General features: G+C 50.6%; 1 protein-coding gene, 1 long non-coding RNA gene and 1 pseudogene across 4 annotated transcripts; 1 reads left to right on the forward strand and 2 right to left on the reverse strand.

Annotated features, from left to right (window-relative positions):
* Positions 1-477: 477 nt before the first annotated feature.
* Positions 478-578, reverse strand: LOC123388572 (annotated as a pseudogene).
* Positions 579-2,196: 1,618 nt separating this feature from the next.
* Positions 2,197-12,510, reverse strand: LOC123388551. 3 transcript variants are annotated; one of them, XR_006603032.1, is made up of 6 exons: positions 11,957-12,510; positions 10,736-11,728; positions 7,668-7,746; positions 5,531-5,699; positions 5,063-5,115; positions 2,197-2,661 (listed from the first exon to the last, which is right to left on the reverse strand). It is a non-coding gene; the product is annotated as an uncharacterized LOC123388551 (long non-coding RNA). The 3 variants fall into 3 exon arrangements; XR_006603031.1 differs by having other exon boundaries at positions 10,736-10,812; positions 11,517-12,510; XR_006603030.1 differs by having other exon boundaries at positions 10,736-12,510.
* Positions 12,511-13,014: 504 nt separating this feature from the next.
* LOC123388549 (rhox homeobox family member 2-like) lies at positions 13,015-20,101 on the forward strand. Its single transcript, XM_045068326.1, has 4 exons — positions 13,015-13,226; positions 13,392-13,896; positions 15,237-15,282; positions 19,597-20,101. Exons 1-4 carry the CDS (start codon positions 13,094-13,096, stop codon positions 19,909-19,911), a joined length of 999 nt encoding a protein of 332 aa, XP_044924261.1. The 5' UTR covers positions 13,015-13,093; the 3' UTR covers positions 19,912-20,101.
* The last annotated feature ends 368 nt before the right edge of the window (positions 20,102-20,469 follow it).

The following is a 20,469-nucleotide window of genomic DNA, read 5'->3' on the forward strand; positions in this document are numbered from 1 at the left end:
CCCTTTTTGTGGAGGAGACTGGGGAATAGAAGCCATTCTGGCACACGGGTTCTGTTGCTTCAGCAGAAAAATGAGAAGAGATTCCATCAAGGCCAGAAAGAGGCTCTTCTCCCTTTTCTTCCATCCCCACCACCCCCTTCCCCACCACACCAGCCCAGGACAGCATTTTATCGATCTTTCTCCAGCTCAGAAGCTGGAGTATTTGACAAAAAGTATTTTGTCACCTTCCACATCCTTGAGAGGAACCCATTCCTGTTGTTAAACACTGAAAGGGTACCAGTTGGTTTACTGCTGCTCAAAGCAAGAGTAAGGAGACGTCTCCTGAGCAGTGTTCTAGAATAATCACTCATTGAGAAGAAGCAGGCATACCTTTGTTATGTTCCTGCTGGCTTCTCTGTGTGCAAATGTCAGTATAGAGAAAAACAAGGAAAGGTTGGTGAAGTGAAGAAGCCAGGCCTACTTTTTTTTTCTTTTTTTTAAAATACAGAATGCTTCACGAATTTGCACCTTATGCAGGGGCCGTGCTCACCGTCTCAGTATTGTTCCAATTTTAATGTATATGCCACTGAAGCGAGCACAGGCCCACTTTTTTTTTTTTTTAAAGGATTACTTTTTTCTCAGTTCCACCTTTGTTTTTGAGGAATCTGTAGCAATGTGAGGCTTGTTTCATGGAGTTCTATGTGGAAAGCAATCAATTGTGGCCGCCACGGTCATGTGAAGTGATTGCAGAAACTATAGACCAGGTGTCCTGGTCACATCAGAGTTTCCCCTCATGGTAGTTGATCAGAGACCAGTTTCACAGTGCTTGTATGTTCCCAGTGTGGAAGGCTCTGTTTTCTTGGGAAAGCATATGCTCTTGGCCATGGTGGCCACGAATGTTTTATTCCTTCTTCCTATCTTTCTCACTCGTGAGTGACAGATGTCAGAGAAGTGGCTGCAATGTCAGGCTTCCACAAAGGGGATGTTACTGTTACCCAGAGACCCCAGGCCTTGCTGGGAGTGAGGGAAATTCAAGAATGTTCCTGTGCAGACATGCCCATTGCCATTCTCACCAGATGATCTTGAAACCAAAAATCATTTCCTAGTGTTGACTGATGAGGGAGCAGAAGGCTGGCTGAGGACAAAGCAAAAGCTGGCACCTTGCACCCCCTGTCTTCCTGCTCCCCTCGGTAATATGTGTGACATTCCTCAGGCACCCCTGGCTGCCCTAAAAGAAAAACAAATAGTTAACTTGCAGAGATCACAATCCTGCAAGACAAGAGTCTCCCTTGGTCTACAAATGTCCCAGTGATTTACAACAAAGAAGCTGTCTTATCAATAGCCCAATTTCCAGAGGCAAATAACTCAGTTCCTCAAGCCCTAATGTTGCCCTCCCCTCCATAAAAACTGAAGGAGGCTGAGGTAAAAGGAAATGTAAATAAAGTTAAATTTCTTCTCAACCTAACTCTCACTAACAAGGATGTTTGATAAACATGTGACATTCTACCAGGAAACTCCCAATTGTCTTCATGTGAGTGCCATTAGAGGGAAAAATGGCCTTGGCTTGACAATAACCAGACCTCCAATATCCTGACAGTCTTCTTTACCGTGACAGCCCTTCTTAACACCCCCTTTGTCTTCACCTACCCAACTCCTGTGTATATAATCAGCCACTCCTCAGGATAGCGGGGCAGCATCTCTCCTGCCCATGGATCCTGTCCCCATGGTGGGGACTTTAATAAACCACCTTTTTGCACCAGAGATGTCTTAAGAATTCTTTCTTAGCCTTCGGCTCTGGACCTCACCCCATCGAACCTCAACTAGGTTCTAGAACTTCATCATTGACCACTGTCTTTCTTTTTTATTTTTTTTTAAGATTTTATTTATTTATTTGACAAACAGAGATCACAAGTAGACAAAGAGGCAGGCAGAGAGAGAGAAAGGGAAGCAGGCTCCACGCTGAGCAGAGAGCCCAATGCGGGGCTCGATCCCAGGACCCTGGGATCATGACCTGAGCTGAAGGCAGAGGCTTTAACCCACTGAGTCACCCAGGCGCCCCATATCTTTCTTTTTTATTTTTTTAAAAGATTTTATTTATTTATTTGACAGAGAGAGATCACAAGTAGGCAGAGAGTCAGGTGGCGAGAGAAGGAGAGAAAGCAGGTTCCCTGCTGAGCAGAGAGCCCAACGCGGGGCTTGTTCCCAGGACCCCGAGATCATGGCCTGGGCTGAAGGCAGAGGCTTTAACCCACTGAGCCACCCAGGTGCCCCGTCTTTCTTTTTTAAATATCGAGTTTCTCAATGCTTTAAGCACCTTCAGAACTATGGGGTCTGTACCAGTATGCTCCAGGTACCATCAAACCCAGTCCTGATCCCTTCTCTGCTCTAGTCACAGCCGGAAAAACCATATGCAGCTTTCCCACCCTGAGACTGAAAGCTGGAGAACATTCAGCACAAATCCCTCAGTTAACCCTCACATCCAGTCTGACACACGCTAGCAAAGAACATTCTTTTTTGAAGCGCAGGCTGTCAGGAAGAAACAAACAACGACAAGAAAGGATACCTTTCCTGTACGTGCATGGCATTTTTGTCACACGTATTTTAAACTTGTCTTTCCTTTCAGATCCCAGATGTATTAAGGCAGAGTGGTGGCTTGAAGCATAAGAAATACACAGAGTTGGGCTGCAGATAAAAATTTACACTTAGTCTAGGTTTATAAAGAAAGGTCTTCATTAATTCCCCAAATTAATGAATGCCCTGAAGGTTATTCCCTTTTTTTTTTTAAGGTTTTATTTATGTACTTGAGAGAGAAAGCAAGCTAAAGCAAGACCATGAGTGAGGGAGAGGGAGAAACAGACTATCCACTGGGCATGGAGCCCACATGGGCCTCAATCCCAGGACCCCAGGATCACCACCCGAGCTGAAGGCAGATGCTTAACTGACTGAGCCACCCAGGAGCTCCAAGAAAATTTCTCTTAATGAACATTTCAAACATCCTGAAAGCATAGCTCAGGAATTAGTTATTGTAATATAAGGAAATACCTTTGATTTATTAAAAAAAAAATCTTTAGAAACCGGTTACCAGTGGGGCGCGTGGCTGGCTCAGTTGGTGGAGCATTCAAGTCTTGATCTCAGAGTTGTAAGTTTGAGCCCATGTTGGGTGTAGAGATCACTTAAAAGTAAAATATATTTTTAAAGATTTTATTTATTCCTTTGACAGAGAGAGAGAAAGAGAGAGCACAAGCAGAGGGAGCTGCAGGCAGAGAGAGAGGGAGCGACATGGGGCTGGATCCCAGGACCCTGGGATCGTGACCTGAGCTGAAGGCAGATGTGTAACGGGCTTAGCCACCCAAGCACCCCCAAAATAAAATCTTTTTTCTTAAAAAAGGAAAAAGAAACTAGCAACCAATAACTTCATCGACTTGAAATGGGTTGTCTTTGTAGATGTTAGTTTTTTTAAAGCCTTTTTTTTTTTAAGTAATCTCTACACCCAACAAAGGGTTCAAACTTACAACCCCAAGATCAAGAGTTGCATGCCCTACCGACTGAGCCAGTCAGGTGCTCCTATAGGTGTTGGTTTTTGTTGAAAATTTGTAAGTACAATCTTTAAGGAGTTCAGCAGATTCAGCATTTTACAGTAATCTAATAGTTCTCGATGTAGTCCTGCTTTCTAGAGTTTTCCATAATAAACAACACATGCCAGCTAACTTTCAAATGGTAAAGCTAATGGTCAAATTAAGTAGGAAGAAGGCATGAACTATTTGGGGGGAAATGTTTTTTTACTAAAATTAGATTTATGTAACCTAGATCTTGATTTAAACAACTATGATCAGAACATTGGAGATTTCACTTGGAAGTCCCTGACGATCAAAATTCCAGACAATTATTTTAACTGTAAGTACTTAGCAACAAAGGGCCAGGGGCAAAGGAAGGGACCAGAAACAATTCTTTATACCTCAATACAAGAGTGTGGGGGTGCCTGACTGACTCAGTCAGTAGAGCATGCAACTCTTCCTCTCTGGGTCCTGAGTTCAAGCCCCATGTTGGGCATAAAGATTACTTAAAACAACAACAAAAAAAATTCAGCACAAGAGGTGGTCTCTCAGGGACACCGGGCTGGCTCAGTTGGTAGAGCCTGTGACTCTTGATTAAAAAAAAAAAAAGTGGTCCTTCCAAACAGATATGAGAAAAGACTTTTTAAACAAAAATAATATTACTATAACTGTATACAAAACAGAGGAATGGAATCTGTTCCGAGTTGTCTTCACAAGAACAGAAATACATTTGCCAGAGTTCTGATCGTGGGGCGCTGTGCTTATCACTGGGCTTGCTCTGAGTACCCTATGCATAAACTGACCTAGCATGTAGTTATTGGTGACGATGTGACATCTCTAGGAAGGGCTGGAGTCCTGGACGTGGAATAATGGAGCGAAAAGAGTCCTTCACAGCCTTTCCTGGTAGGTAAGGCGAACTTGGTCTCATATGACTTGCTGTAGCCCAGGATGGGGACTGGAGTTCTCAAAACCTTGAGTGGAGGGGCACCTGGGTGGCTCAGTGGGTTGGGCCACTGCCTTCGGCTCAGGTCGTGATCTCAGTGTCCTGAGATCGAGTCCCGCATCGGGCTCTCTGCTCAGCGGGGAGCCTGCTTCCCCCTCTCTCTCTGCTTGCCTTTCTGTCTACTTGTGATCTCTCTCTGTCAAATAAATAAACAAAATATTAAAAAAAAAAAGTTCACCTTAAAAAAAAAATTCTTAAAAAAAAAAACAAAAACCTTGAGTGGACCCCTTGGAAGTCAGCTGCTATGGTAACACACCCCTGGTCCTAGGAATGTGGTCCTAGGAATTCTGCGTGCCGTTACTTTTGTTTGGGGGATTCTTCTGAGCCTTCTGGCTGCTCCCACTAAGCCAAGGCAGCATGGTGTCCCAGAGAGAGCCAGTCCTTGCCGCAGCCACCTCCTCTCGGCAAACTGGTACTCATTTTCCTTTGTGTGACTCTCACATAAGCTCACTTGCATGGGGCAAGTGCGACAAATGTTCACAGGCCCTGTAGGAAAAGGTTAGCAACAACAGAGAACCAGCCTCACCATCTCGTGCTGCTCTTCCAAACAAAGTACCTCTGTGTCTTCTGGGGAGACACCTGGGTTAAAGGAAGAAATCACCGTCATCACTGTTCCGAAAGGGACTTGTGCCGGCATCCTAGTCCCTTCTCTTCCTATGACAGAGGACGGAACACAAGCGCAGAACAGTGGGTGACCCATGAGAGAGAGCGTCCGGAGTTCATCCCACTGAGGTCCGGCCTCTAAGCAGCCATGTCCTGCCATGGGCCCGGAGCCACCCAGAAAGGAGCAGCGCTCACCCAGGTTGAAAACTTCAGCACTCACCCCACCTTTGCGCATAGCGCTCTCCTTCAAAGGGCTCTCCAATCAAGGTTTCACCCTCTGTCCGAGCACGCAGCCACCCCTCACTTAAGGCATGGAGTCCTGGTGTGCCCTCTTGCTCACCAAACATCACCACCTTTCTCCCTCCACATAAAGATAGGATTTGGTAGTTACTCAGTTTCTCTGGAATCTGTGACACCAGGAGCCATCAGCTGTGCTCTGGGATTGGGGCTGCTGGCTTAGGTTTATAGCGTCCTCATTCTCAGACCTTTCCAGATCCTGAGGACCAGCTTCCCGGCACTCAGCATGACTCCCTAGCATAGCCGGCCGACATCCCAGGCGCCTGGTGGGCAGTAGAAGACAAACAAACCAAAAACAGAAACAGAAACACACATCGGTGGTTGCCAGAGGGACAACCTCGCCGAGTTTATATGATACTGTCCCTACCTGTGCTGATAGCTCTCTTTCTGGAACAGGTGCTCAATCTAAATTCTTTCAGGCAGTTAGGGGTGCTCGGTAGGTTGTCAGTGGAGGGTGCAACTCTAGATGTCAGCGTTGTGAGTTTGAGCCCCACCCTGGGACTAGAGATTATTTAAAATAAAATCTTTAAAAAATAAATTCTTTTGGGCAATGAGAGGGGAGGCCAAAAAAAATCTGAGTTTTCTATTTCTTAAAAATAATTACCAAGGGGTGCTTAGGTGGCTCAGTTAGTTAAGGCTGCCTTTGGCTGGGGTCGTGATCTCAGGGTCCTGGGAAAGAGCCCCATGTCCCGTTCCCTGCTCAGCCAGGAGCTTGCTTCTCCCTCTCCCTCTGCCCCCCAGCTCCCTGCTTGTGCTCTCTCTCTCCCTCTCAAATAAATAAATAAAATCTTTTTTAAAAGATTTTATTTATTTAACACACACACACACAGGGAGGGAACACAAGCCATGGGAGCAGGAGAGACAGAAGCAGGCCCCCTCGCTGAGCAGGGAGACTGATGCGGGGCTTGATCCCAGGACCCTGGGATCATGACCTGAGCTGAAGGCAGACACTTAACAACTGAGCCACCCAGGCGTCCCAATAAATAAAATTTTTTTAAAAATTACCAAAACGAATCTACGTACCAAGGAGACACATGGAGGGGGGTAAATATTGCTCCCCTGCACAGCCCAACCTAGAAGGGTGAAGGGAAAGTTCTTTTTCCTCCACTATAGTACTTTGAGTCAAGAGCACGTCCTTTTGCCTGTGGGCCCCCGTGGCAGGTAAAGGAGCCACGAAGGCGGAGATGGCGGCTGAGGCCATAACCCAAGCACTCCTGGAGCCGTCACCTCAGTAAACAGCAGGCTTGTCTCTGCTGCTGGCACACTGGAATCCACTGGGGAAGACGTCATTCTAGCCTTGTCCCAGAAGGCCATGGAGTCCCCAGCCCTTGGGTCAAACTGGCTAGTGTCACTTGAGGTTGACATTCCTGTCCCTCCCAGGAGGGAGGCGGCTGTCCTCCTAAACAGATGCTTCAAACCACCAGGTGCACTGGGCTTGGCCCTTGGTCGCTTCTCTCCGGGCAGACTACCCAGCAAGGACATTGCCTGGAAATGCAGAAGCTTCGACCTCTGGGAGAGACAAATCAGAGAAGATCTGCGGAGGAGGAGGACCGGTGTGCTCCAGGGGAAGGCAGCACAATGACCCCGACAGTGAGGAGGACAAGCTCCGGTCTGTTTTGTCGGTAACCACCCGCACAATGCTAAAGGCACAGAAGGTGAAATGGCAGTGCCGAGGAGGGCCTGGCCATTCCCTCCCAATGCGGGTGCGCACGCACACGCAGGCCCAGGCTGTCCTTGAGGACCTCATCCAGGTGCCAAGTGGAAAGGGGGCTGCCTGGCTCCATGGAATGGGGAGTTAGCTCCACTTACTGGGGGCCGAACTGAGACAACTGGCGGGATCCCTCACAGTTGGTGTTGGAAGAGGGAATTCTCCCCAGACAAGGTTTTACCCTGGTCCCCACTGACCTTGGTGACAGGGATGTTCTGGTGTGCAGGGTGGCCCAACAGACAGCAGGCCTCATGCTGACCCAGACGACCTCAATGGAGTGCCTTGGCAGAAGCCTCTCCCTGTCTGTTGCCTCATTTCCCCTTCCCACCTTAGCATTTGCTCCTTCTGCTGCATGAGAATGTTGGCTAAAGAAGCCAGTGTCTTGGAGCTCATTTTGGGGAGACCCAGGTCTACTGCAGGTCGAATCTGCATCAATACAGCCAAAGCACAAAGCAGGCCAACTAAGGTATAGGCTGACGCTAGTTGCCTATTTCCAATACTGGTTTCATAAAACAACTCTTACCATGTTTGCAAAGTAGACGGAGGGCTCCACTAATATTTTCTTTGGTCGAATACTGTATGATCTCATATACATGTGGAATCTTAAAAGAAAAAAACAAAACTCGTAGAAAAAGTAATGAGGGACACCTGGGTGGCTCAGGTCATGATCTCAAGCTCCTAGGAAGGAGCAGAGAGCCTGATGTGGGGCTCGATCCCAGGACCCCAAGACCATGACCTGAGCCACCCAGGCGCCCTGAGTCTCAGGACTTTTTAACCTCCTGGTACAGGAAGGCACCTTTCACATGGGAATAGATAGTAATTAGTAGGTTTATTTCATTATTATTATTATTATTTTAACTTTTTATTTAGAATTAGATTATGATGGGGCACCCCTGTGGCTAAGTCAGTTAATTAGCTGACTGTTGATTCAGGCTCAGATCCTGATCTGGGAAGGTGGGATCTGCCCATGGGGTGCCCTGCTCAGAGCACAGTCTGGTTAAGATTCTTTCCCTCTCTGGGGCACCTGGGTGGCTCAGGCTGTTAAGCCTCTGCCTTTGGCTCAGGTCACGATCCCAGAATCCTGGGATCCTGCTCAGCAAGGAGACTGCTTCTTCTCATTCTCCCTCTCCAGCTCCCCCTGCTTGTGCTCAATCTCTTCCTCTTGCTCTCTAAATAAATAAATAAAATCCTTAAAAAAAAAAAAAAGAGCCCCAGGTTCTACTGACTGAGCCAGCCAGGCACTCCATGATATGTTACTTTTGTTATTGAGGAGGAAGAGTTTATGCGAGGAAGGCCATTAGACCTTCTATCCATGCTTCAAGAGTAATCTTAAAGTCTACCTCTTTAGACTATGTTTCCAGAATTGTACTGAATAGAAATTCTACCTTTACTGAACTCCCACATATTGCTTTGTTACTTAGGTATGACATTTCCCTTGTTCTAGATGATATGTGAATTCAAATCATGTATTGTCTTTTTTTCGATGATGTGCTTATGTCTTTGAAGATTCATGGTACGAAGACACAGACTGATACACTTAAATACACATGTGCACAAACACACATGATAGGGAAGAAAAAAGGAACAGAGGAAGGAAGGGAAGAGGCAGAAGAAAGGGTGAGGAGGAGGGAGGGAGGAGGGCGGAAAGGCAGGGAGGGAAAGAAGGAGACGAAGACGGACGGAGGAAGAGGAGGGAGTGGGAAGACAGAAGAAGGAAGGAGGTAGGGAAAGGGAGGGAGAAGGCACAGGGAAGGAAGGAAGAAAGAAGGGAAGAAGTGATGAGGGAGGAAAGAGGGGGGCTGAAAGAGAGAGAGGGAGGAAGGAGAGAGACAAGGCAGCCATCTTGCCATACGTCATTCTGCTTCATAAGAAGTCCGTGGGAGGATTCTCATTATTCCAGTGGCAGTGGTAGTGACAGGGATCGTTGCCCTATTTCCCATTGGGGAAATGGAGGCAAGGGGACAGTCAGCCTTGCCATGCAGTGAGCAGAGAGAGAACAGGAAAGAAGACGAACGAGGCTGTGCCTGAACCAGAAGTGTGTGCCCTAAGTCCACAGCCAATAACGCTACTCAAGTCCCTGGTCTTTCCTTGGATGTTTCCTGAGGTGGGAGGGGGTGGTTAGGGGCACTGTCCCCCCTCTAACTGATGAAAGGTACACATGACTGCAATGCCACCACACACGGAATTTTCCACTCCAATTCCAGGGGCCTCCCGATGTACCTGGTGGACACCGGTGGCCTCCAAGTAAGGGCTCTGGCTCCGGACCTTGATCCCCACCCCCACTAACTGCAATGAACGGAGCCGGGGGCCAGCGGAGGCTCCCCCTGCCCCGGAAACTCATCCTACAACCGCGCTTTCATGAGGGCGCCCCCATGCCCGACCACTGTCAGCTTCCATCATCCCAAAGGTACACATTCCAACGCCCTCCTCAAACTCGGCCCCCACCTGATGCTGCAACCTTTTGACCCCTAATACAGACTATTCCCTACTTCCTCTCCAGCTCACACTCCAGAGCCCACCGGCCATGTCCAGGTGCCCCGAGACAAGTTCAGACATCTCCTCTCCTCCATGCTGGGGCCGCTCACACGACCCCCTTGCCCTGAAGCTCAAGGCACAGCCTGCTTGCCACAGACCGGCCTCTGATGGCCTCTGAGGTGGAAGGGAAGCCCCACAACTCCACAGAAGCCAAATCGGCTTGGACCAGGGGCTGCTAGGACCAGTCGCTGCAGAGGTTTGGCTCCTGGGCCCCCTCCACCTTGCCAAAGTCACCGAACCTCTCTCAGCCTGCATTGTCTTGGTTAAGGCGAAAAGGAAAAACCCGCGATGCTTCTACCACCCCTGGCACCCAGCGCCCAGCCCTCCTCAAGGGACAGCAGTAAGGCCCACGAGCCAGGCTGCAGTGCACGGGGAGCACTCCAGGGAGGTCACCAGCACGAGCAAGCACAGGTCCGATTGCTCCGCTCCGGAGAAGGGCTGAGACGCCCTGTCTGGCTCCTTTGACCACAGGGAGGGCCCGCGTCCAGCCTTACCCCACTCAGTCCTCGCCCCTTCACTCCAGCGTGGGCTCCAGCGGACTGAGCCTTCCCCCTCGGCCTTACCTGCATCACCTCGAGTAGGAGCCACAGCTCCCCTCGGGAGAGCAGGGGCCATCCTGATCCCCATCGCTCAGAGGGGGCCTGGGAGGTCTAAACAGGTCAACTGATTTATCTGGGTCACAGAGCCCGTTAGTGGTGCTGGGACTCCATCACTTCCAGCTTCTGTCTCTCCCGTGCGCTGGGAGAACCAGGGTGCCAGGTTGGCTGGGTCTCACCGGACTCCTTCCCCCCACTGCCTGGCAGAGGGCCCTGGAAACCCAGCGGCCAACACAGGTTTACTGCCTGAAGCCCGTGTAGGTACCAAGGGACCCGGTGGGGGAAGCCTGGCTGGCTCAGGTGGGGGAGCCCGTGGCTCTTGATCTTGGAGTCAGGGGGCCCAGCCCCACACTGGGTAGACAGATTCCTTAAGAAAAATAAAACAAAACAAAACAAAACAAAACAAAAAAAAAAACAAGAAACTGAAACAGAGCCCCATGGGACAGGTAAGGCTAGAGACCTTGGGTCACAAGATCACGATCTGCCCTCGTTGCCGACCTCTGGTGACAAACCAGCGGCTCTCTGCTCTCACGGCGCCTGTGAGTAAAGAAACAGAAGACGGGCTGCAGTCCAGATGGGGGAGGGCAGGGCAGGGCCATCAGCCATAGTTCCCGTGTGTCATCTCAGTCACTCCGGGAGCACACTGCCGAGATTGTTGCTCTCCTCTTACAGACGAGGAAACCAGGGCAGAGTGAGACCAAGCAGATCGGCAGCTCCGCCAGCTCGCAAGGGATGAGCGAGCAGGAGGCCACCAGCATCCCTATGGCTCCAGAGCCCCCCTCCAATGAGCGGGGCCCAAGGAATCGTGACTCGGGGCTATTTTTGCTAAGGGCGAGGTTTCATTTGCTTCCTAAGGTGTGCCAAGGGTGAAGTGATTGAAGGAAACGGTGTAAGTAAATGCTAGCACACCTGACACCCACGTAGGGCGAGAGAGGCCGAGGGTCCCACGAGAGACTGAAGGGCAGCAGACAGGACCCCGCCGTGGAGACTGAGACAGGAAAGGGCACGCGGAGACCGCAGGGAGGCCAACAGGCATAGGACGGAAGCCCTTGAGCTCTCTCACACAATAAATAGCCTCAGGTCAAAATTGTGCCCGGGGTACCCGGCCACGAGGTGCCGGGTGGGGGCCGGCGGCACGCAACAAGACCAAAGCCCAGGAGGAGACATTTGGTTCCAGTCAGGAAGGGGCAGTCTGGTCTCCATCCCTTACCACCTCTGTGAAAAGGGACTGGTCCCCAAACCTGCGGTGGGTGTCTGAGCCATCCTCCAGGACCACGAGGCAAGGGCACTTCTCCCCCTCAGGCGCGGGGGCTGAGGCACCTTGGGCACACGATGTCCTGGGAGCCCGTGGGTATGCTGAAGATTCGGATTTCAACTAGAGTGGTGAACTTGGCTGTGCGGTGATCGCAGGGTCCTTCAGGGACATTGTCCAGCACGGGACCGGGCCTAGGAGCTATTTCCAATAGTAAGGATAGTAACAGGTGTTGGAGCATTCAATCGGGCGTGCTCTCTTTCATTTCAAACCCTATTTACTTAGGGTTTTCTTCTTGGGATGTAAAATTCACTTCTGAAAGAATGCAGGACACCTGGCATTTACTGAATTGGGACAAACGGTATAGTCACTGTCATCGATTCCTTCCATACCCCAAACCTCTGGGCCCTGTCCCTTTATTGGACTCACCTGAAGAAACCAAAAACTTGCTCAACTCAACTCTCCAACCAATAAGGATGTATCCTCGCTAGAAGAAACAAAAACAAGAACGGAAAAGAAAAACAACAAACAAGAAAGGAAATTCAGCTATTCCTCAGCAAGGGCTCAGGAAGATATTTCTTGGAAAACCCAGGAGAGGAGGGTGTCTGTGTGTGTGTGTGGGGGGGGGGACAAAGGCCAGAAAGTGGGTAATGACCCAGATCCAAAGGGTCCCACCATAAGGAACACGCATGCTCGTAGAGAGAGTCTCAAGGCGGAGGTATAGACACTGTGCCCGAAGGGGTTTCGGCATCCATGGTGGCGATGAGAAGAGCAAAGTTTGAACGAGGAAAACTGGACAAAACCCCAACCCGTGGGAAGGCTGTCCAGTCTGAGCCGACTTAGGGGGCGCTAAGCCCCGTGCAGGTTCGCAGCCCTGTCCTGAAGTGTGGCTTCGGGGCTAAAATGCCGGAGGTCCAGGCCCCTGTGAAGGGGCAAGCGTGGTTTCATCTGCACGGTGCATCTGGGCACCAGACGTGCTCAGAAGACCCCCAGCACCAGCTCCCGTTCCCGGGGGACCCGGGGGTGTGTGGCGGGCTCTGACTTGGGCCGCCTCCCGAAAAGCCTCAGAGGGGGCCACCTCAGAGCCCATCACATTCCTCGGATGACTATTCCCTGCCTAGTGGCGGCTCCTGGATTCGCAGGGCTGGCCAGGGACCTTCTCCCAAGCCCTCGGCGGCGTCTCCAGAGCTAGCGTGGGCTCTGCGTCTTCCCCTGCCCACACGGGCTGGCACGATCCAGCGTGGCGCCTTCCCCTGGGGGACACAGACCACCAGTCTGGGGCGTGTGAGCCCAGCGTCGACTGGAAGACTCAGCCTCTCTAGCTAGGCCACGACGGCTCGGATGCCCTAGGCCAAGTGCTCCCTCCCGGAGTACCCTCGCAAGTGCACACGCAGGCTTGGGGCCCAGGCCCGACGACGCATGCGCACCTCGGCGGGCCCCACCCCCCCGCAGCGGGGGGTAGGGGGTATATATAGGGAGGGCGGCTACTCAGACTTTCCGGAACCTGACAACGCCAGGACCGTTTGGCGGAAGCCCGTTGGCAGGCCACCGCTCTCTGGGTCACCCATGGATCCCGCAGGGTCTGACGGGGAATGTGTGCCTGACGGCACCAGGGATATGGAGCCTCCGGGCCCAGACCAGGACGAGGGCACCGGCTTCCTCAGCCTGGGCGTCGACGAGGAGCGGGAAGTGCCGCAAGGTCCGTGCCCGTTGGGACAGGCGCCGGCGTCAAGCCCCAGAGACCAAGGTCCCCGGGCGAGGGGAGCGGTCCGGTCACCCCGCAGAGGTTGACCCTCACCCCCTCCTTCCCACAGCCCCGGGCTCCGACGCCCTGATCTTTCTGTGTGGATCTCGTCCTTTGCAGAACCCCAGCCTGAGGCGATGTCGCTAAGCGGAGAGCCCGGAGACCCCGAGGCTCCCGGAGACGCCGGAGAGGGAGCGGCGGCGGAAGCGGGGGCCGAGTTCGCACCTGAGCAGGGCCCTGGAGCCGCTGAAGTCCAGGAGGAGGCGGAGAGCGATGTCGTCAGCGACAGCGATGGCGTCGGCTACAGCGATGGCGTCGGCGACAGCGATGGCGACGGCGTCGAAGAGGCGGTGGACGGCCGCGAGGCCGCAGAATTTCTACTGCCTGCGCCAGGGCAGCGGGAGCTGGAGAAGCAGGAGGGGCAGGAGGGCCAGCCCAAGCCGGAGGGGCCACAGGGGCCCGAAGGGCCGCCGCTGCCGCAGGGCCCGCCGGCCCAGGCCCCTGCCCCAGGCCGGGCACCAGCGCCCGGGCCGCCGGGGGCCCATCGAGTCCCGTTCAGCCGGCTGCAGCTACGCGAGCTGGAGGGCTTGTTCCAGCGCACTCAGTATCCCAACGCGCTGATGCGGTAAGCGGACTGGGGCGCTGGGCGCGGGCCCCGGGAGGCGCGAGCCCCGGGTGGTGCGGGCCCCGGGGGTGCGCGGGCCCCGGGAGGCGCCGGCCCTGGGGGGCGCAGGCGGAGGGAGGGGCGGGGCGGCCAGGGGGGGAGGGCGCGGGCGGGCTCTCAGCGTGGGTCCTCGCCGCGGTCAGAAAGGCCAGCCGCCTCCAGGCTGCCAGGCACGCGGGCGGGGACGGGGGCTGAAGGCGGACATTCACGCCCATTGGAACGCGTCCGGCCCGCAAAGTGTCCGCCGTACTTGGTAGAGGAAGGTCCTGCTGGAAGCACGCTAGCGGGGACGCGGGCCGCAGGTCTGAGACGCGGGAGCGAATGGTTTAAGAGCCTACCTCTGTTTAACGTCGTCAGAAACCTACTCGTCGTCACTTTTGTACAAATTGTTCATTTTAAGGAATCTCTACACCCACCGTGAGGCCCCTGCACCCATTTTTACATTTTTAAGACTACAGTCGGAAACTATCTGGATTCCGGAATGTTCTGCCTTCCCTTAGATTATGCTGGAGGTCTTGAAAAACCTTGAAAGTTAAAACAAAACAAAAGAAAAGCCTGGCTCAGTGAGTTGAGCCTAGAACTCTTGATTTTGGGGTCTTCAATTCGAGCCCCACGCCGGTCGTAGAGATTATTTAAAATGAAAATCTGAAGTTAAAAAAAGTACAATTAAATGTTGCTTGCGGGGGAAAAAAAAGTGTTGCTTGCGGGAAAGCTCAACCTAGAGGGTCCAGAAGACTGGTGGGGGCATGGGGTCTGCTGGTCGGGTGGGGTGCGGGGGAATGTGGGGGGACCTCAGTGAGACCAAAACTTGAAAATAACACCACCAAGGAATGAACAGCAGTTGGTGCCGTCCCTTAGCACCCAGTGGGAATGTACTCGAATTTGATCATCACGGGGGGGGGGGCAAAGTCGGAGAGAGAGAGAGATGGAGGGACAGCACCTTCTGAGAGGGCTCTAAGTTAATCCATAAAATGGGTAAGAGCAAGGATTAAAAAGTCTGTAGAGAGAGATCCTCAGACTTTTCTTCATTTTGAAGTTGGTAACACGAGAAGAAACTGAATTAGAATGTCCCCTGCTCTTGGGGACTTTGCCTCCTTCAGCCGGGCTCTCCTTCCATTCTTGGTCACCTGAATCTCACTGTAAATCCCGAAATGGTGTGACTTTTTCTAATGTAGAGATTGCTCCATCAGATGTCACGGACGCCTCCCCGAGGAAAAATTTTAGGAAGAGGAAGGAAAAATCCTCTATTTTAACTCACCCCCAACTCCCAATCCTGAGTACTTGGGATTTTCTCCCCTCAGCCAGGAGCTTGCAAGATTCATGAACGTGCCTGAAGCCAGAGTGCAGGTCAGTAAACCAGAAAAAAACCATTTGGCTGGGAGCGGTTCTACAACAGGCTTCAGGACTTGGGCACCTCTGTCCTAGACCTCACCTTCCCGGTTCTTGTTGCCTTTGCTAGTTTGGGAAATAAGTGTTGAACTTCTGGGTCTCGGGGTGGGGGGTAGGGAATGGTAGAAAGAAAGCCCAGGCTAGGGAAATTGCACATTTCCAGAGGGAACGCGATTTCCTAAAGGAATGGAAAAATCAGTATCGTATAGTATCCCTTGTATAAAATACACATATATGTTTGTATAACTGTACATATATGTACTTTTAGATGTCACTGAATTAGACATAGAATACTCGTATTTATATAAATTTTTAAATTTAAATTTTAAATTAAATTTTAAAATTATATAAATTTTAAATTTAAATTTTAGTGTAAATAGAAATGTAACCAGAATAACTGAGCATATATATAGTATACGCACTATTTTTATAGGTAAAGTTAACTGTATACAAACCTACCTAGGTATTTATATCTAATACCAATATGTAAGATAGAAATACATCGAATGGAGTAAGTATGCATATCAATTACATACTGGATGAAGTACATTATTTCATAGAATAGATGCGTATATCTTTATCTAAGACAGAACATATATTTGATATGTTGAACATATATACAAGGAATATGCAGAATATCAGAAGTATATTTTTTAAGTATTTTCAGTAACAGATGAGTTTTATATATATATATATATATATATATATATATATCAGTGTGACCTAATTGTTGTAGCTAATATAAAATATATTTGTGTAATTCACAGATAATTAATATAAGTATTATCCATGATACTATTATTATAGTCTTATGTAGTATATAATTGCCATATACTAGAGCCAGTAGAGTGTTCTTTATTGTGCCAATTACAGATTAATATTTATTAATAAGTGCTACTCGTTCTTGATTGGTATGGTCATACGTTGATACAGCAATATCATTCTATAGTAGTACTGTTTCTCTACAACAGCATCATCATGTATTATTTAAGTATTATAGTATAAGAGTATATTTATGTACTTCATATATATTCCTGTATAATTACTCATGTGACTTGTATATATTATATATATAATACATTTATCTGTACCGCATTTTATAATGGGTTTTATTTTGTAATATATATGTTTATATATATAATATGTCATGCTATTTTATAATAATAGCTCCAGAAACATAGACATTTTATACACATCGAAAGAAAAGGAGAGCCGCAAGCGCACCTACTCACGTACAGCTCCAATCCTGAGAGGGTTATCATGCGGGCCCCTCTTCATCATCGGGTCACGTCGGGAGGGAGTCTGAAGTGGAAATCATTCAAATTAAAGCACTAAGGAGCTGAATTACACTAATTTTTTGAAAAAAAGCATAAGCTCGTTGCGTAAGGAGCAAATTTACAGATATTTTGGCGTAGGCTTGAGGGAAGATTTCACACATATGATACAGCAGATAACCAACCACCTTCTGTCCAGTGAAGCTGAGACTTATGCGGAGGGTAGGGTGTCGAGTACAACCGCCTGGGGCTCCTGCTATGCTTTTCCCTCTTAATATTATGATTTTATTTCTCTAGGATTCAGACGAAACAATTTTATTCTGTCAGTATAAATTTTTTTTTAATTTAAAAGTTCAAACCTTTATTTTTATTCTTAACTGTTTTTAGTGCAAGTGTCTTAGGTCTGTTGCTGTTCTTTTTTTTTAAATATGTATGATTACTTTTTTGTTGTTGTTTAAAGGTTTTATTTATTTGAGAGAGTGAGTGAGCACACCACCGAGCTAACCCAAGCCCACCAGCCTGGAGGGGCAGAGGGAGAAGCAGGCTTCCTGCTGAGCAGGGAGCTGCCCCTCATGGGGCTGGATCCTGGGACTCTAGGATCTTGACCCAAGCTGAAGGCAGACGCTGAACCCAGTGAACCACTCAGGCGCCCTAATATAACATGATTTCTTGCTCTAGGATTCAGACGAAGGCAATTTCACTTTTCAACTGAAGAAAATATTTTGTTTTACTTAAAGAATCGTAAATTTCATTAATTTATTTTTAGAGCTGTTGCTTTTAAGTATTTGGCAAACAGGTGTGGAGAGTGGCGGGCCTACGTCTTCATTTTCTGGAACTCCTTCAGCCTGAGAGAGGAAAGATCCGTCAGCCTGAAAACCTTCTTAAATAGTAGATGGTGTCTTATGGTGGAGATGGGAGGGGGGATGTGCCACCTTTGAAATCGGTCTCATAGAGCAAATAGACAGAAACAACACTTTCCAGCAAGGTCCCAGCAAGCTAGCAAAGGCGGAGGCCGGTCCAGCCAGGTGGCTGCCGTGGGTTGGGAGCACAGGGGGAAGCGGCAGGCGAGGATGAGGCCTTCGGGATAGGACTCACATTCTAATTTCTGGAACCACCACATTCCGGAGAGGAATGTCTGACACCTGAGATCTTGGTCTTCCTTTTGTGGTCCTTTTACGAAGACATTGTGTGGCATTTGTCCCTGGTGGGGACTGGCTCTTAGTTAGGCTGGATTCTGGCATGTGCTGATTGGGGGAAGACTTTTTTTTTTTTTTTTCTTTTTTTTTTTTTTTAAGATTTTATTTATTTATTTGTCAGAGAGAGAGAGGAGCAGGAGTGAGCACAAGCAGACAGAGTGGTAGGCAGAGGGAGAAGCAGGCTCCCGGCTGAGCAAGGAGCCCGATGCGGGACTCGATCCCAGGACGCTGGGATCATGACCTGAGCCGAAGGCAGCCGCTTAACCAGCTGAGCCACCCAGGCGTCCCGGGAAGACTTTTTCATTGGCTCAGTGGGTGATGGCTAATTTGTGGGTCCATGGATCAGGGGGTGATTGAGGTCATCTCTCGCCTGAGTGGAATCGAAGGATAATTTGGGGAGAAAAAAGAGAAGTAAGAAGGGGGAAATGGAATAGAAAAGTCAGAGTGGGTGTATTCACTTCGCTGCCCGCACAGAGCGTCATCTGTGATGGAGAGGGGCTGCGGACCAGAGGTAGGGAGCTCACACGGGCAGCCTACAAAGCAGGCCCCCGGGACCAGGGGCTGGGCTCCCAGTCAGCTGTGCCCAGATCTGGAGAGGCCCAGGCCTCTCTGCCCTGTGGAGCAGGCAAAGCAAGCTCAGAGGAACAGGTCCCCTTAAGTTTGGGTGAGTTGATGTTCCCCAGCTTGGGCTGGCACCCTGCTCTCTCAGTCGGGTCTGAAGGGAAAAGGAGTCACAAGACGCAAGTGAGGAAAAACACATAAGGTTCTCCTCTGTTTCCAAACTCTACAGCGCTTTGAATTTCTTTTTTGTTTTTTCTTTTCTTTTCTTTTTTTTCTTTTTTTTTTAAGATTTGATTGATTGATTGATTGATTGAGAGTGAGCTAGAGCAAGAGAGCAGGGGTCCTGTCCAGGGTGCTGGAAGCGCAGCCAGAGCAGAGGGAGCTGACAGGCTGCTGAGCCCAGGAAAGCCTGGAGGGTGGGGCAGGCTGGATGAGGCCAAATGGGGCACAGTGAGGGCGGCATGCCTCTCTGTCCCCAGGCTGCTGGCTGGCCAAGGGTGTAAGAATTTCATCAATCTGGTCCTAGTTCATGTAAACAGGCATTGTCCCCAACATCTATTATTCAGATAGTGTCCAGCTGCCTTCTGTCCCAGCAAGACCAACCACAGGCTCTTGGGCCCTCCATTCCCAAAGCCTCCCTCACAATGCCCTCTTTTTCACTGGGAAGAGGTTTCAGAAGAGGAATGACCCTTTTGTCACCCGTAAAGGAAAGCTGTTGTTGCAAGACCCAGCACGTGCCTCTGGATTATTTGCTTAGTCTGTGTTGAAGATGGGCTTTTCAAAATGGGGGTTGTTCCCCTCAGCAGGGCCTTTGAACGCTCTGAGCTTCCCCCAGAAGCAGGGTGACACCTGCCTAGTCACTAGGGAGTGGTGGCCACTGCACAGCTGTCGGTCGGCTGGGAGGACACAGGCATCCCCCGGGGTAAAAGTCACAGCAGGGACTGAGAGCAGTTCCTCAGCTGCACCTGCTGCTGAGAACGGGGAGAAGTCACATGCAAGGTGGGAGGCCAGTCAAAGCAGGGAGCTGAGCCAGAGCCTGGCACATGGTGGGTGCCCTGTGGGGGGAGCTGCAGGGGGGCCCGTGGCCCTACCTTCCCTAAGCTGTTTGAGCAAGGAGGAAATAGCTTCCCCCATGCAGTTTGCAAAGCTCAAGGGCAGAGAGAGTAGCCTGCTGTGTTTTTTCATGGATGACGTTCAATGCTCACTGTACTAAAACGATCCCTTTTTCTCTCTGATTGAAGGTTTGGTTTAAGAATAGGAGGGCCAAGTGGAGGAGACATCAGAGGGCACTGAGGTTCAGAAACATGCCCCCCGTGGCCATGCCCCCCCCCGTCGTCGTTAACGTGGGTGGACCCTGCCGTGCCATCCTCATTCAGGAGCCGGAATACATGTGGGTTCTTCGCGAGCCAGTGCTGCTGGGGCCCCCCCCGCCGCCCATGCCACCCTTTCCTGTTGTCTTCTTGCCTCCTCCGCCCTGGCGTCCTCCGCCTTACCCGCCCTGCGGCTGCCCTCCCGTGGTCGCTCCCGGGTATCCCCCGTCCATGGTTTTCTTGTAAGCTCTTTTCCCACGGAATGGCCCCCGTGACCGTTTTTTTCCCACGGGGCAACTTTTGCAGCCGATTCCCGTTCTGTGGCGCTTACCCGAAAGAGCAGTTCACTAAATGCCCGCTAAATGTATTCGAGAGAAGTGCAAAGTCACGGACCCTCTATCCGGGGGCACTTGTTGTCTTTTCAATAAAGTTATGAATTCACTCTCTGTGTATTTGTTTTGTGTGCGCCGTGCGGTCAGTGCATGGGGTGGGCTGCTTTCACGCACCCGCGTGCCTGAGCCACCATCAGGAGGCCATGGCCATCTGAGGTTCCCCCAAGTGCCCTCGGCCGACTTACAAGGACTCACCGCTCCTCCAGCACCCGGTCTTCCCCCGCCCTCCACACCGTCCCGCCCCCGCCCCAGCGGATCGGCGCCGCCTGCAAGACCCGGTGGCGTCAGCTTCTAAGGGAGAGAACAGTGTGCTTCCAGGCTGTGCTGAGCCCCGGTGGCGTTGAGGAGCTGAGGCCCACCCGGGATCTGGAAGGGACACTTCTACGGGGCTACTCACGGGGCTCGTGGAGAA

Source organism: Mustela putorius, unplaced genomic scaffold (genome assembly GCF_011764305.1).
Source record: "Mustela putorius furo isolate JIRA1106 unplaced genomic scaffold, ASM1176430v1.1 tig00003901_pilon_pilon_pilon, whole genome shotgun sequence".
NCBI classification, from domain to species: domain Eukaryota; kingdom Metazoa; phylum Chordata; class Mammalia; order Carnivora; family Mustelidae; genus Mustela; species Mustela putorius.

Bases quoted from the DNA above. Each gene is read 5' to 3' on its own strand.
- LOC123388549 (XM_045068326.1), top strand. From the start codon at position 13,094: ATGGATCCCGCAGGGTCTGACGGGGAATGTGTGCCTGACGGCACCAGG. The intron at 13,897-15,236 runs GTAAGCGGACTG...TTCTCCCCTCAG, and splicing joins TATCCCAACGCGCTGATGCG to CCAGGAGCTTGCAAGATTCA. The intron at 15,283-19,596 runs GTCAGTAAACCA...CTCTGATTGAAG, and splicing joins TGCCTGAAGCCAGAGTGCAG to GTTTGGTTTAAGAATAGGAG.